Raw genomic sequence first — 13,530 nt, 5'->3', positions numbered from 1 at the left:
GCCGCTCGGGCACCTCGGCGGCGCCTCCAGGTGCTCACTGGACGGCGGGGCGGCGGCCCGGGAGGCGTGCGCCGCGCCAGGCGCGGACGGGCGGGCGGGGGCCGGCGGGCGCGCGCGGGGCGGCGCGCGGGGGCGGGGGCGCGGCCGCGACACGTGTGGCGGCGGCGGGGGGGGGACTCGGCGCCCGGGGCTTTAAGAAGGTGTGGAGCGGGGCGGGAGCTTTCCCAGGCCTGGCCGAGGGGCGTCGCGCACAGGCGGCGGCGCGGCGCACGGAGTCGGCCGACGACGCGCTCTCGGCGCCCACAGCCCCGGCCCCGCGCTCCCGCGGCCCAAAGAAACTTTGGGCGCCGCCGTCTCCCGCCGAACTTCCCGGCCGGGCTCTGCCCCCGCGCCCGCTCTGCGCCCGCCCGCCGCCTCCTCGCCGCCCCGCCGCGTGGCTTCTCCGTCCCGGCGGCTCCAAAACTGAATGCGCGAGCGGCGCGCGGGGCGCTCGGCGGCGGCGGCGGCATGGAGCGCAGCGGCTGGGCCCCGCGGACTTTCCTCCTGGCGCTGTTGCTGGGGGCGACGCTGAGGGCGCGCGCCGCGGTGGGCTACTACCCCCGCTTTTCGCCCTTCTTTTTCCTTTGCACCCACCACGGGGAGCTGGAAGGGGATGGGGAGCAGGGCGAAGTGCTCATTTCCCTGCACATTGCGGGCCACCCCACCTACTACGTGCCGGGACAAGAATACCATGGTAGGTACCACAGCATCTCCGCGCTCGCGGCGCGGGCCCGGCGCCCGCCAGCGCAGCTTTTGATCCCTTTCCTTGTTCCGAGGGGCCATTTCGACAGGAGCCGTGGCGAGCCTGACCTCCACGCTGAGCTCTGTGGAGGGAGAGAGAGCAAAGTTAGTGGAGATTCGCGTCGCGAGTTGGGATTCATTCACCAGCCCCCCGCCTCACACTCCCCTCACGCGTCTCCTCGGAACGGGCTGGTTCTCGTGAGAAACGCCTGGGAGTTCCCGGGGGTTGGTGTCTTTCCCTCTCACTCCCGTCCTTGCTGGTGACACGTTGAAGGAACCCGCGCTTCTTGTTTCCTCAGCCCCTGGTCTTTGGAGAACACACCCTTGTCGCGCTGCCGACTCCCCAGAAGGGGCCTCGGTGGCGGCGGGGCTGGCGCGGCGCTGCGCCCCCAGGCAGGTGACAGATTGACGCGCCCCGGCCCGCGGCCGCCCCGCGCGGCGCGCGGCAAAGTTCCCGCTGCTCGCCAGCCGGGGGTCCCTCTCGCCTTTCGGCGTCCGCCGCTCTCCTGAAAGGGGGCTGCTGCTCCCAGCTCTAGTCTTGTTCAGAATGTCAGTAACTGACGCCTTTTCTGATTGTCTTTTACTTTTAACATGGTGCTTGTATCTGTGATGTTTAATTTCCAGGCAGGGACTGGAAGCCCCTTATAATATAGAGATAGAGAGGCACCTTTCTAAAAAGAATCATTATGGAGTTTGTCCAAAAAAAAAAAAAAAAACCCAAAAAACAAAACACTGTCAAGAAGTAAAATTTAGCTCCAAGAAAACAGAATTTTATGAACTGCATGTATTTTATAGTAATTTAAACCAGTATATTGAGCCTGTGGAAAAATAAAAAGGTAATGTCTATTTTCTGTATTTCCACCTGGAACTCACGAATATTTCACTTCTGTGGAACTTTTAAGCCCCAACAGGCACTGTTTGATTAGAATTTCAAAGCAGAAGTCTTATAGCCAACCGAATAGAAACTATTCGCTAATAATCTCATTTTATAGTTTCGATTTCTTGTAGGCAAACAATTATTGACATAGCAGGAGATAATCCACGGAGCAGCTGGCATTTCAGATAAATATGCATATAAGAATTTTAAGAATCTTTAAGAATTTTCTATTTTAAAAATCCCTTTATATCTGCTTTGAAATATTTAGCCTAAGTGAATGCTTCCTGGAGGCTTTTGAAAATAGTGCTTTTACAACTTTCTTGTGCATGGTGGCTGGCTGCCTTGTCTGTAAAACAGGAGTCTGATTTGGTGGAATTTTTTAGACTTTGGAGAATTTTCTATTTCCAGTCCCTTCTTTAGTAAAAGTGCTTACTACATTCTCTTCTCCAGAAGAGTCTGGTGTTTTTTCTGTGGTCAGGAGAATCTTTAGGTGGAAGGACCAGCTAATATGATGGCAACCTGGATCTAGACCAAAGGCTGATTGATAGATCCTGTCACTCCATGTGACCCTTAGTAAAGGTGATTGCACATTATTAGCTCTAAGTGAGAGTGGTAGGTAAGTGAGCCAAGGTTGGACTCAAAGGGATGATTGTCAGATTGTGATGTGGGGCTATGTGATGATTTCAAGCTTTATTTGTTTTCTATTTTTTACACCATTTGTAAGATGTCCTATAGAAAAATTAAAAATACCAAAATATGACGTAGCCTTTGCTTTTGCTATTAAAAGGTAGCAAATTAAGGCAAAGACTGACCGTAACCATGTCTCCAAGTCCGAAAAGGAATTGATGATAGAGTGAGAATAAAGTGTAATGCTTCAAGTTGGACGTTGGGGGGAAGGTCTCGATTTCTACCTCTTTTCTGCCACCAGAAAAGGTAGAGAAATTAAGTTCAAAAAGATCAAATATTTATATGTTTTGAGAATAGTTTATGTCAGACTTTAAATTCCTATTACTTGTTACAGCAAATATTTAAATTTTGAAACTGCTCATAGGCTTTCAGTAAGAATTTCCTCCCATAAATATTCTACAGGTAGAAGAAATGTTTAAAAATGAAATGAAGGTTATATGTGTATTCTTTCCCTTTAGACTTTTGAAACTTGATGCTAAGGTTTTAATTATATAACATCTTTAGGAACTGAACCTACTGATAGGAGAACTTAACGTGATATACTTTTGTGGTTGGCTCACTTTACTAGACCAAAATAGAAGATCATTTAGCAAAAAATCTCTTAAGCTAAGAAGTGTGTAAAATATTAGTATGAACCTTTGTTTCTAACCTCTAAATAATTAAAATGTAGCCTTTACATCAGCAAAAATCATATTCACGTTATCTAGAATTCTCATTGAATGCATTGTTAAGAGGAATGACAACTGATAGTTGTCACTTTTTAATCTAACAGAATGATTGATAGTGGCACCTAATACCCAATAATACTATTGCTAAGACTTTAGCAGTTGCTCAATGAGATTAGCATGGTGTGACAGAGCTTGAAACGTGAAATGGAGCGGCAAATGTCAGTCTAGCATAAAGTGTTTCAAAATTATTTAAATATTTCTATTGAAAATATTAAAAAAACCCTAAAATTAATATAACTTGAAGCATATGAGTGTTAAACAAAATTTACAAATTGCAACATATCTATTACATTTTTGATGACTCTGTAAACAGTAGGTGGTTTCCTCTAGTAGTTTTCATCTCTTAATTAAAGGATGTTACTTGGTATCTCTCTTGCCATCTTCTTGTATCTTTTAGACTTTGTGACTGTCTTGAGATGGCCTTGATAGTCACAGTGAACTATGGGGTCATTGTATAAGTACACTACAATAGAGAAAGTCAGCAAAAGGAGGTCTCATATACATCATGTTGACTTAGAGAGTTCTCAGGGTCAGAACATTTTTTTCTGGAATTTCCCCTTTTTCCACAAATCTCAATATAGGATCCAAATATGGTTTCCAGGCCCAAACCCTGAATTATTGGTAGAAAGTTGAAAATGATGGGGAATAGGAAACAGGAACTTAGACCTTCCAGTCAGGTAGACCTCTCTCTTTGCCAGCCATGCCTGGCAATCTGCTGCTCCTCCTAGGACCAAGACAAAACTGGGAAACATAGAAACACTGAGTTGATGGGTGCATCTTTCTTTTCCCGTGATAATCCCTCTTCTTTACCCCAAACCCTCAGGTTTTTATAAATGCTTTTTGTTTATAACCCACTTCTCCCTTCCAATTTATAGTGCCAATATTAAGTTCTCCCAAATCTTAATTACAACTGTGGAAGGATGTTTTTCCCATTTAGTTTAAAGAAGTGTTGACATAGCTGAGCAGGCAAATGATATATTTGGGTTGGGAAGAATTTTGGAGACCTGTGAAATCATGTCAATAAGGACCTACCTACCCACAAGGTCAGCTTTACTCAGTCACCACCAGAAAGGAGAGATCAGATAAAACATTATTTGTGCAAGCCAAGCATGGGTTAAATGCTTCTGCCTAAAGTGATTGAGCTTTTGTGAGGCAATTTATTTGAAATTCTAAATAGGGTGGGATATGTTACTGCAATATCAAAAAGTGGGGAAAGTGTTCTGTTACAGTGAAAAAATACGATTGAGGAGAAAAATTTGTCTTAAGCAGAACTTAGTTGATGATATGGCATGATGCTTTAAGAAGTGGAATTTTTTTTTTGTCTTTTATAAATTCACCATCACTATTGGTAATTCTTTTGTGCTCAATTTCCTTTCCATTATTTATTTAACCATATTGTGGGGTAGACAAGAAAATCAATTCCTACTGCTAAACCTGAACATTTAGGTAGAAAAAGATTTAAGGATAAAGTATTCAGGGCACTTTGTTATAACAATTGCCAGAATTACTATTACACATATATTTTTTCTGGAGTCAACTTGATGCTATTAAAAATCATTGTTCAGAGGCAGTGCAATGTAATGACCTTTTAAATACGGGGTGATGTGTATTTCATACATAATATATACCTTTCATATATACCTTTCAAAGGAATGATTTTATTATTTGAATTAAAGACATTTGCTTTTGCTAAAGTAATTGTTTTGTTGATCAGGTGTATGGATATTTATTCCTTGTATAACTCAGATTCCAGAACAATATGTTTCAGCTTTCAAATTATTTGTCAAATGCAATTTGCTAGTGAACTGCAGCTGTATCCTCCTTGTATGTATCTGAAAATCTTAAAGCTTTACTTGTCACATATTTTATCACACTTTTTACAATTTATCTCAGACATATTTTACTGATGTGGTCCAGATTGCTTCTTAGATCATATAAATTTTACTTTAATTTATATTTCCTATGTGTTCCAATTCCAACTATAAACTCAAAAATCAAGCCTTTATGATCACAATTAAAAATATATCATTTAGGCATATATTCTTGTATCATTCATAGCACTGCATTGCTAGAAATAATGTAGTTAGAATAAATCCCTCCAATTTGTATGACTATTTAAGCTATTTTTGTTTTCATTAAAATATTAAAGAATAAGAGTGTTTTAATATTATATATTTTTACAGAATTGTCATATTACAAAAAATTCATCTCTAAAAAAGTAGGTGGTAGGTGTTTTAACAAGATATTAAAGTCAATAGTATTGACTTTCCTCTTGTTGCATAAATTAGTTTTATTCAAAAGAAAATGTCAAAAATCTGTCTTTGATTTATTTTTTCCCTCTTTGCAACTGGTTAACTTTATAGATCTGGGAACCTTGCATTATCAGTTATTTAGGCTATGTGGCAAATTATACCATAATTGTTGTTCTGATTATTTTAAATGCTACTTTGACAGTTATCAGTTATGTCTTTAATCTTTACAAATAGTTGCTGATGCACTGATATCTTTATTTCAAATAGCCATTCCATTTGAAAAGCATAAATCAAGCAACCAGTCCTTTTTGAATATTGGAGTTAAAAAAATGTTGAGGTAGGGAAGAACACAGGGAAATAGGATGATGCTTCATGGGTGATATGGTGGTGGGAGAACTATGGGGATTACAATGATGTAAGAAAAACAACTTCATATACATAGTCTCACATAAAAACAAAATTCTTTGTATCGTGTAGAATTAGGAAAAATGGATGGCCTTATACTTCAGTAGAAAAAGAAGGCAGGTGGAGTGCATTTGTTTGGAATGGTAGGTTCACTATGAACAGGGAGAAGTGGAGTAGTAGATATCTGAGTAGTGACATAACACATATAAAAGGAAATTAATTTGTTAAAGTGTATTGGTTTCAAGATACATTTGAGTGGTTAATTCATCTCTCCCACCCCACTGATTTTAGGGTTATTTAAGGAATAGCCAAACTTTATAATTTCAGTCTCATCAACCTTAAGCCAAGAACTATTAAAAACACTTTCAGAAATAGGATTTTTCAAATGTGAAGATTCCACAATGACTGTTCAAATACAGGAATGGTGTATTTTAAAAAAGATTCTTGACTTTTAAGGAAATTTCCTATGAGGAGATCTCACTTTGGTGTCAGTTGTGCAGCTCAGAGAGTCATTTTCACCTTGGTCACCTGCTATGCCCATCTCATTGAAGGCAGAGTTTCTAGAGGGTTGAATGCTGTGCCTGTGGGTTAAGCAATTATTTCTAAAATGTGTGCTTTTCTAAATCTATACATTTTTTCTTCTTTATTCAGTTCCCTGTAGGAATCTACTATGGCAACTGGATTTGATGTATGAAAGGATTGATATAAAGTATAGATATTAATTTGTGACTTACCACACCTCTGATAACTCAAAAATAAAACTAATTAGTTTTTGAATGCCACAAAGACATAGAGAAATTCTGAGGTTCCAGAATAATTGTTGAAAACCCAGATTGTCTTTTAATGCTGAATTAGCCCTCCTTAGAAAAATAAAGCTTTATTTTGAAAACAAAATCAATTCTACTAGTTAAAAGATCCTTTTAAAGTATTGGATAACTCATGAGTGTTTCAAGTAGCAATGCTAAGTGACCTGGAAAAGGAATGATGGTAGTTTACCAGTGAGTGCTACGCTTAACTTCAGAATTTTCTCTCTCTGCCTTTACTGTTCTGCTTCCCTGTTTCCTACATTGTCTCCTCCTAAATTTCTCATTGTCTTTCCTCTTTTGCTTCCTTTCTCCATGTTACAGGCCCTTCCTTTTCCTTTCTCTTTTCTGCTTTACTATTCTAATCCTTTTCTCTTTCTATTCTTCCTTATATTTCTTTATATATAGAAATATATATTTCTATATATATTTCTTTATATATATTTATAAACATAATTTATTATATATTTATTATATAATTTATTATATAAATATATAATTTATAAATATATATTTCTTTATATATATTTCTTTATATATATATATTTCTTTATATATAAAGATAACAAGATGAGTACATTACATCTTGGCTAGAAGTTATGGGTAATGGTGGAGCAAAAGGAAATATGTGTGTGTGCCTATAAGTGGCCATGAAATTTAGTCAGATGAAGTAGAAGTCTACGGAATGGGGTTTGGGAAAGATACTGATAAAATTGATGAAGTTGATTTTTTATTTATTTATTTTTTATTTTTATATTCCCCATACAATTGCAACCCCAATTTTGACCCCAGTCCCTCCTCCCCCCACCACAAAGAGTGTCTCTGGTTCATAGTTGTTTGTTGATTTTGATTTTTTTTCTTTCTTATAGTTATTCTTTTTCCTGGTCCATATTTAGGTTTTCTAGATTCCTGTTATGAATGAGACCATCCGGTATTTTTCTTTTTCTTTCTGGCTTATTTCGCTGAGCATTATCCCTTCCAGCTCCATCCATGTTGCTGCAAATTGCATGTGTTTATCTTTTTTGAATGCTGAGTAATATTCCATTGTGTATATGTACCACATCTGATGAAGGTGATTTTTGAGAAGACTCAGCAAATACTTGCCTTTTGCTCCACCCTTTCCCATAATTTCTATTCAAGATGTCATATAAGCATCTTGTTACCTTGAGGATAATGGTCACATACTAGGGTGGTAGACCAAGAGTTTAGAAGAATCCCAGGGCTTTATATCTTTGTGCACTTGTACCAGCCCCGGAATACGTCTTGTTGTCTTCTAGTATCTAAAGAAAAATAATTTATATTAAGTCAGGCTCCTATTGTTTGCAGCTGAATGTAATCCTAATTAATAGGTATTTCTTCTAAACTCACAGATGAGCCAGTTTATATTCTCTTTAGGTCACTCACAATTCTTGTATCAAGTCCTGAATTATTCCAGTCCTTCTATAGGACTGTAACTTGTTTTTAGTTACTTTGAAGGAGTCAGGATGTTTCCTAAAACACTTTTGACAATATATTTTCAAAATATCCCTCCAGGTGTACTGCTTTGTAGGTGACACAAATGAATGCATTTTATATTAACTTTTCTAGTAATGCTTTGAGAAGGTACCTAAGCCTGACCTCCAATTTCTGGAATTTCTGGTCACTGACAATTTTTGCTGGTTTCTTTTTTTTTTTTTTTTTTTTGGTGGGACCCTCACCCGTGGCCGGGGATCGAACTGGCGCTGCAGAGGTTGCGGGCAGCCTCGCAACCCAGCACTCAACCGCTGCGCCACCAGGGGAGGCCCTTTGCTGGTTTCTTTTACTGAACTTTATTTCGTGACAGTCCTCTCTCCAAAGTGCAGTGTCACCATATGTAAATCCTGTCAACACATGAAATACTTAGATGTGTGACACGCTAGTGAATGTGAGCTCTGCCCCAACCTTAACCTTGTTTGTTATGTGTTGCTCAGCCTTTAGGACCAAATCCAGCATTATCATTTCTGGTGCTTGCTACATATTGACAGAGGAAATAGGCACCTCACTTTTCCTTCAGGAACATAAAATCTTTTTGTTTAGGTCACCTTTGTTATGAATGTTGAAATATCCTATGATCACAGTTCCAGTTCTTTTCCTACTTCCTTTTCTCAAGCCAACACTTCCTGCATTCTCATCCTGCAAAACATGTCACTATTCAGTATTTGTGATAGAGGAATGTAAGAAAATTAGTTGGTTGTGGGATCTTCTAGAAAAAGCAAATTTGCACTCCTAATCAAATCCTGGATACTACACAAAAAAAGGCAACTCAGTGATTTTGGCATAAATTAATACCACCATTAATAATAGCAAATCCTAAAGTAGCTCTTGGTATGTGTCAGGCACTGATTTAAATGTTTTACTTATTTCCATATGTACATATATATGTATAGGCATATAGTCCATGTAATTATCACAACTTCATGATGTAGGAACTATTATCATCTTCAATGGATGTAGAAACCAAGTCATGGAGAGATGAATGTTTTGCTCAAGTCTATAAGGCTTTATGCAGAAGTGCAGAATGCCTTGTTCCAGAATCCATACTTTTTAATGGACATACATTTATTTTTAGAAATGATTATTGTTTCAGGAGAGGGAAAACAATAGGAATTATAAAAGACATTTCATAAAGAGAAAACAACAAAAATGAAAAGCTAATTTTGTTATTTAAAATAAAGATTGCAGAATCAAACCAGGTAGATGATATATCCATGCCAAATAAGGCCAGAAACTTATAGTCCTAAATGATCCTTGACTAGACATTATCTTCCACATAAAAGATATCATTTAATATTTTTTCTTTTTGTTGTACATATTTTATATTTTTAAATAACTTGGTGGTCTTCCCATTTTATATATGTGCCACATTTTCTTAATCTAATAACCTATATGGGCAGATTGTTTCCATTTCTTAGCTATTGTAAATAGTGCTGCAGTGAACCTAGGAGTGTATCTTAAGAAAAATAACCTCTCTCTGTTTTATAATTAATTTCTTCAGGGAGGTAACATTGGTTTACAAAATTGTATGTGATTCAGAGGATAGGGCCACAACCTCCTCAGATGCATATCACTGTACCACACCCCACCACCAAGGTACCCAAGGATACCCTTGGTATCCTCCAGATGGGAGTGGTCAACAGTAGGCTTTGTGGCACCTGAGGAATTACAAGCTGTCGTGTCTAGTGCTTAGATATAGGGTCTTCCCTTGCCTTAATAAGACTTTCATTAGCAGTGTGAATTTTTTCCTGATTTGTCACCATTATAGTTTACCCCAAAATTTGCCATCAGGCTAAAGTGAAATCCACTGAGCCCCAGTAAAAGACAGATGATAGACAGATGATAGAGTACAGATTTAGGTGGAGAGTTTCACAGAGGTGCTCAGAGGGCCTGGCAGGAGTCTCAGTTTTTCATTAGGAGAGAAAAAGTGCTATATTGCAACCCAAAGGGCAATAGTCTTTATAAAGATATTATAAAAAATGTAGAGAAAGTCTATATATAGATATTTTCTTTTCTCTGACCAGTAAGCCAGATCATTTTCCCCTTTAGCAAATGCTGATTAGCTGTTCCAAGTTGTAGCTCTAATGGGAGCCTCAAGAGTGTGGTAGGAAGTCATAGACAGTTTATGTGGCTATATGACCTGATGCAGGTTTTAAACCTTTTAGAATATTTCTCTCAAACATAAATGGTTTATGTCAGGCTTTTAACAAAGAGTGTAAGACAGAGACTTCAATTCCAATCAAATTGTGAAATATTTTAAACATATAGAAAATGACAGCAACTGAAAATTCAAAATTGGTATCACTAATGAGTACCCAAGGGACACCTGTCTATATTCACTGAAATAAAATGTAAATGCTCTGGAGATCAAACTCTTCACAACTGTTCAAATACTACTCACGGATTTGTCCTGTACTGCTCAATGATTTTTGTTTATCTAAACAGGTTTGTCCTGTCCCAGCTATATCATTTGTTCCCAAGCATTTATACAATATAATGAAAACAAGGGAAGTCCCTCAAACAGGATTGGAAATCTTGGATAATGCTCATGCTTGGTTGCCATCCTGTAGAAATAGCTATTAAAAAAACTTCATGATTTCCATTAATTAGAGGCACATATTTCCAGTGAAAAAGGAGAAGTGTTTCTCCTTAGAAATGTTTGTCAGAAAAACATTTGAAATTAGACTTTAAGGATGGTTATTGGAATGTTGCTAAACTCATACTTTTTTTTGTCATTGTGATCATGGTCTCTAAACCTTTACTTATGTTAAAAAATCAACCCACTAGAAGGTTTTCTTTTTTGGGGTCCCTGAATTCTAGATTCAAATTCCTGACACCACAAGTCTCCTTGGCCTGCCTGGAGAGTGATGTTGGGGTGGGAGGGATGTTTCTTCAAAGGAATAGTGAGGTGCTTTAAGAAGAGGGAGTAGGGGTAAAGCAGGCAAAGACCACTGATGATAGCCACAATATTCAGTATATATGTTTAAGGGGGGAAAAGTGTAGAATGCCCTCTGGGATAGCCAGATGTTGTTTGTAACAGAGAACATGTGAAGAAGCAGTGTTCTCTGGGGGCACTATATCATTAGACGCAATGATTTTAGTGATATTTTTAAAACAGAGTTATCGTCTTCCTGTATCATATAGAGCTTTTGTAGTTTCATGAGAATGTCATTCTCTTCTGAAAGCTGCAGTGTGGTAGCAGACTGCCTATCCTTGTAAATGATGTCCAGATTCTCTGAAAAGCGTTTGCTCCTTTTTACCTCAAACCCTCAGGGATTTTAAATTAACAACCTGCAAGAGAATATCAAAGGTAAATGAGCGCGTACATTCCTCTGCTTTCATACATCACTATAGACATCCCATCCCAATATTCACTAGAAAGATGTCAGACTTCTTCTCTCAGTCCTAAGGTTACCAGGACCACAGCAGCACTTGTTACAGTTGACCATCCTCTTCTTGACATGACATACGTTTGACTCTTTGAAGGTCCCTCCTCATTTCTCCCTACCTCCATGACTGCCCCTTCTCTGCCTCCTTTGCCATTTCTTCCTTTCATAATTCTATAGTGTTGATGCACTTAGGGCTTTGTCTTTTCTCTGCCCTGTCTCCCCAGGGATGCCATCCGTTCTGATGTTTTAAGCGCCATCTTCAAGCTCCTTACTCTCACCTGACATCTTGAAATCCTCCCATGTCCTACTCCATACTCAACATCACTTGGATGTCTGTTGGCATCTCAAACTTAATATATCCCAAATGAGCTGCTTGTTTCCACTTATTTTACCATCCCCAAACTAGCTCCTCCTGGACTCTCCCTAACTCCACTAATACAGATTGAGTTCTTATAGTTATTCATTCCCAAAACCTTCTTTTAGCTCTCATCCACATCCAATCATTCCTAAGTCCTACCAGTTTTCCTTTAAAACACACCCAGAAATCTGTTGTTGCCACTGCCACAGCTCACCTGGATTAGGAGAGAATCCTAATCATGTTCATTGCTTCATCACTTGCTTTCCTTCATTCTTTTCCTAAAACAAGGGCAAGAGTGATGCACTTACAACCAAGATGATATCAGTCTTCTGCACCATACCCATGAAACTATACATTCCACAGTTTTCCTGGAACAGGTTTCTCTGACTCTGTTTTTCATTTTCATTCTAGTTTAACATTTTACCAACAAAGGTTCAGATGGCCAAATGTGAATTATAAGTTCTATCATAATTCTAGCCATCCCTTTTGTTGCTTCCAATCTCTCTCAAGAAAAAGAGAAAGTCTCTGGCACAGTCTATAAGGCTCCAGAGCACCTGGCTCTTCCGTTACTTTTCTGACCTTACATCATTTTGCACTGAAACCATGAGGACCTCTTTTCTATTTTTCAAACATATAAGGGGATCAGTCCTATCTCAGGGCCTTTGTACTTATTGTTCCCCTTTCTAGCATGCTCTACTCCAGGCAGCTCCAAGCTGCCTCCTTCCTGCTTCAGGTACGTATTCAAATGTCACCTTCCCTGTGAGGCCTTCCCTGACCACACTGTCTCAAACTGTTTTCCTTTCCAGTTCTCCATATCCCCCTGAACTGCTTTATTTTTCCTCATAGTGCTTTATTTTTTCTCATCATTTATGTATTTTACTTTTTACTTTGTTTTCTGCATACCATCAGTATAATGCCTTTAAGCTCATGTAGAATAGTGCCTAGCATGTAACAGGCACTTCAAACATTTTGATTTGGTCAGTGAGCAAAACTGGCACTTGGGAACCCCATCTAACTCAGTTACAGTTAAAATTGTTGTGTGATAATGGTAATGCCAAAATAATCAAGAAAGTAATTTATAAAGGTGGATTTGTGCTTTTAAGTTCTTAATTTTGGCCATGATAACAATGCTTAAAAAAATCTGAAAACCATGTTTCCACTTTCCCACCCTCTAAACTTACAAAATTCTCATGACTTTTATGAGACGATCCAATGCTATTTATAGTGGTCTGTTGAATTGGCTTTGTTTTAACTATATGTTAGCATATCCAAAAAAGTTCTCATAGCAATTAGTGACTACAAGTATTAATAGAAACTATAATAGACTTTAAGTTCTTATTCCCAGAAACTTCAGTATGCTGCACCATAAATAAAATTGAAGCAATTTTGATGAATGGGTAGCTAGTTTGTATTTAAATTTTCATCTGAATGGGGATAAATAATAGGAAGAATAGAGACCAAAATATACTCAACAGATAAGTAATAACCTTGTAGAAGACATGCAAAAGTGAAACTCAAAAAATTCTCAAAAGACTTAATCTTCTAAGAGGAATCTATTTGGGAGAGTAATTGATTGTTCAGGGAATAGCAGCTAAGAATTCTAGATTTTTATTAAATTTCACTTATTGATATTCTATAACTTGAAAGGATAGGAGGTTCCAGACTTGTGGATATCAGCATGAATGTTTCTAGTTATTGGTGAGATTTTAAAGTTTTCCCCTTCTTGTGTCTAACATATT

At 38.7% G+C, this 13,530-nt stretch overlaps 1 protein-coding gene across 1 annotated transcript in view; it reads left to right on the top strand.

The window, feature by feature from the left end:
• Positions 1-507: 507 nt before the first annotated feature.
• RELN (reelin) overlaps positions 508-13,530 on the top strand; it is a gene marked incomplete at both ends in the record, with an annotated part of 436,674 nt that continues 423,651 nt past the window's right edge. Inside the window, one exon of the mRNA XM_084229490.1 lies at positions 508-733. Coding sequence (XP_084085616.1) covers positions 508-733 — 226 coding nt within the window. The remainder of the gene's footprint in view (positions 734-13,530) is intronic.

The sequence above is a fragment of the Talpa europaea genome (assembly GCF_964194135.1).
Source record: "Talpa europaea genome assembly, chromosome: 3".
Classification (NCBI taxonomy): Eukaryota; Metazoa; Chordata; class Mammalia; order Eulipotyphla; family Talpidae; genus Talpa; species Talpa europaea.
Note: the sequence above shows the minus strand (reverse complement) of the source record. Positions and strands in the feature narration are given on the sequence as shown.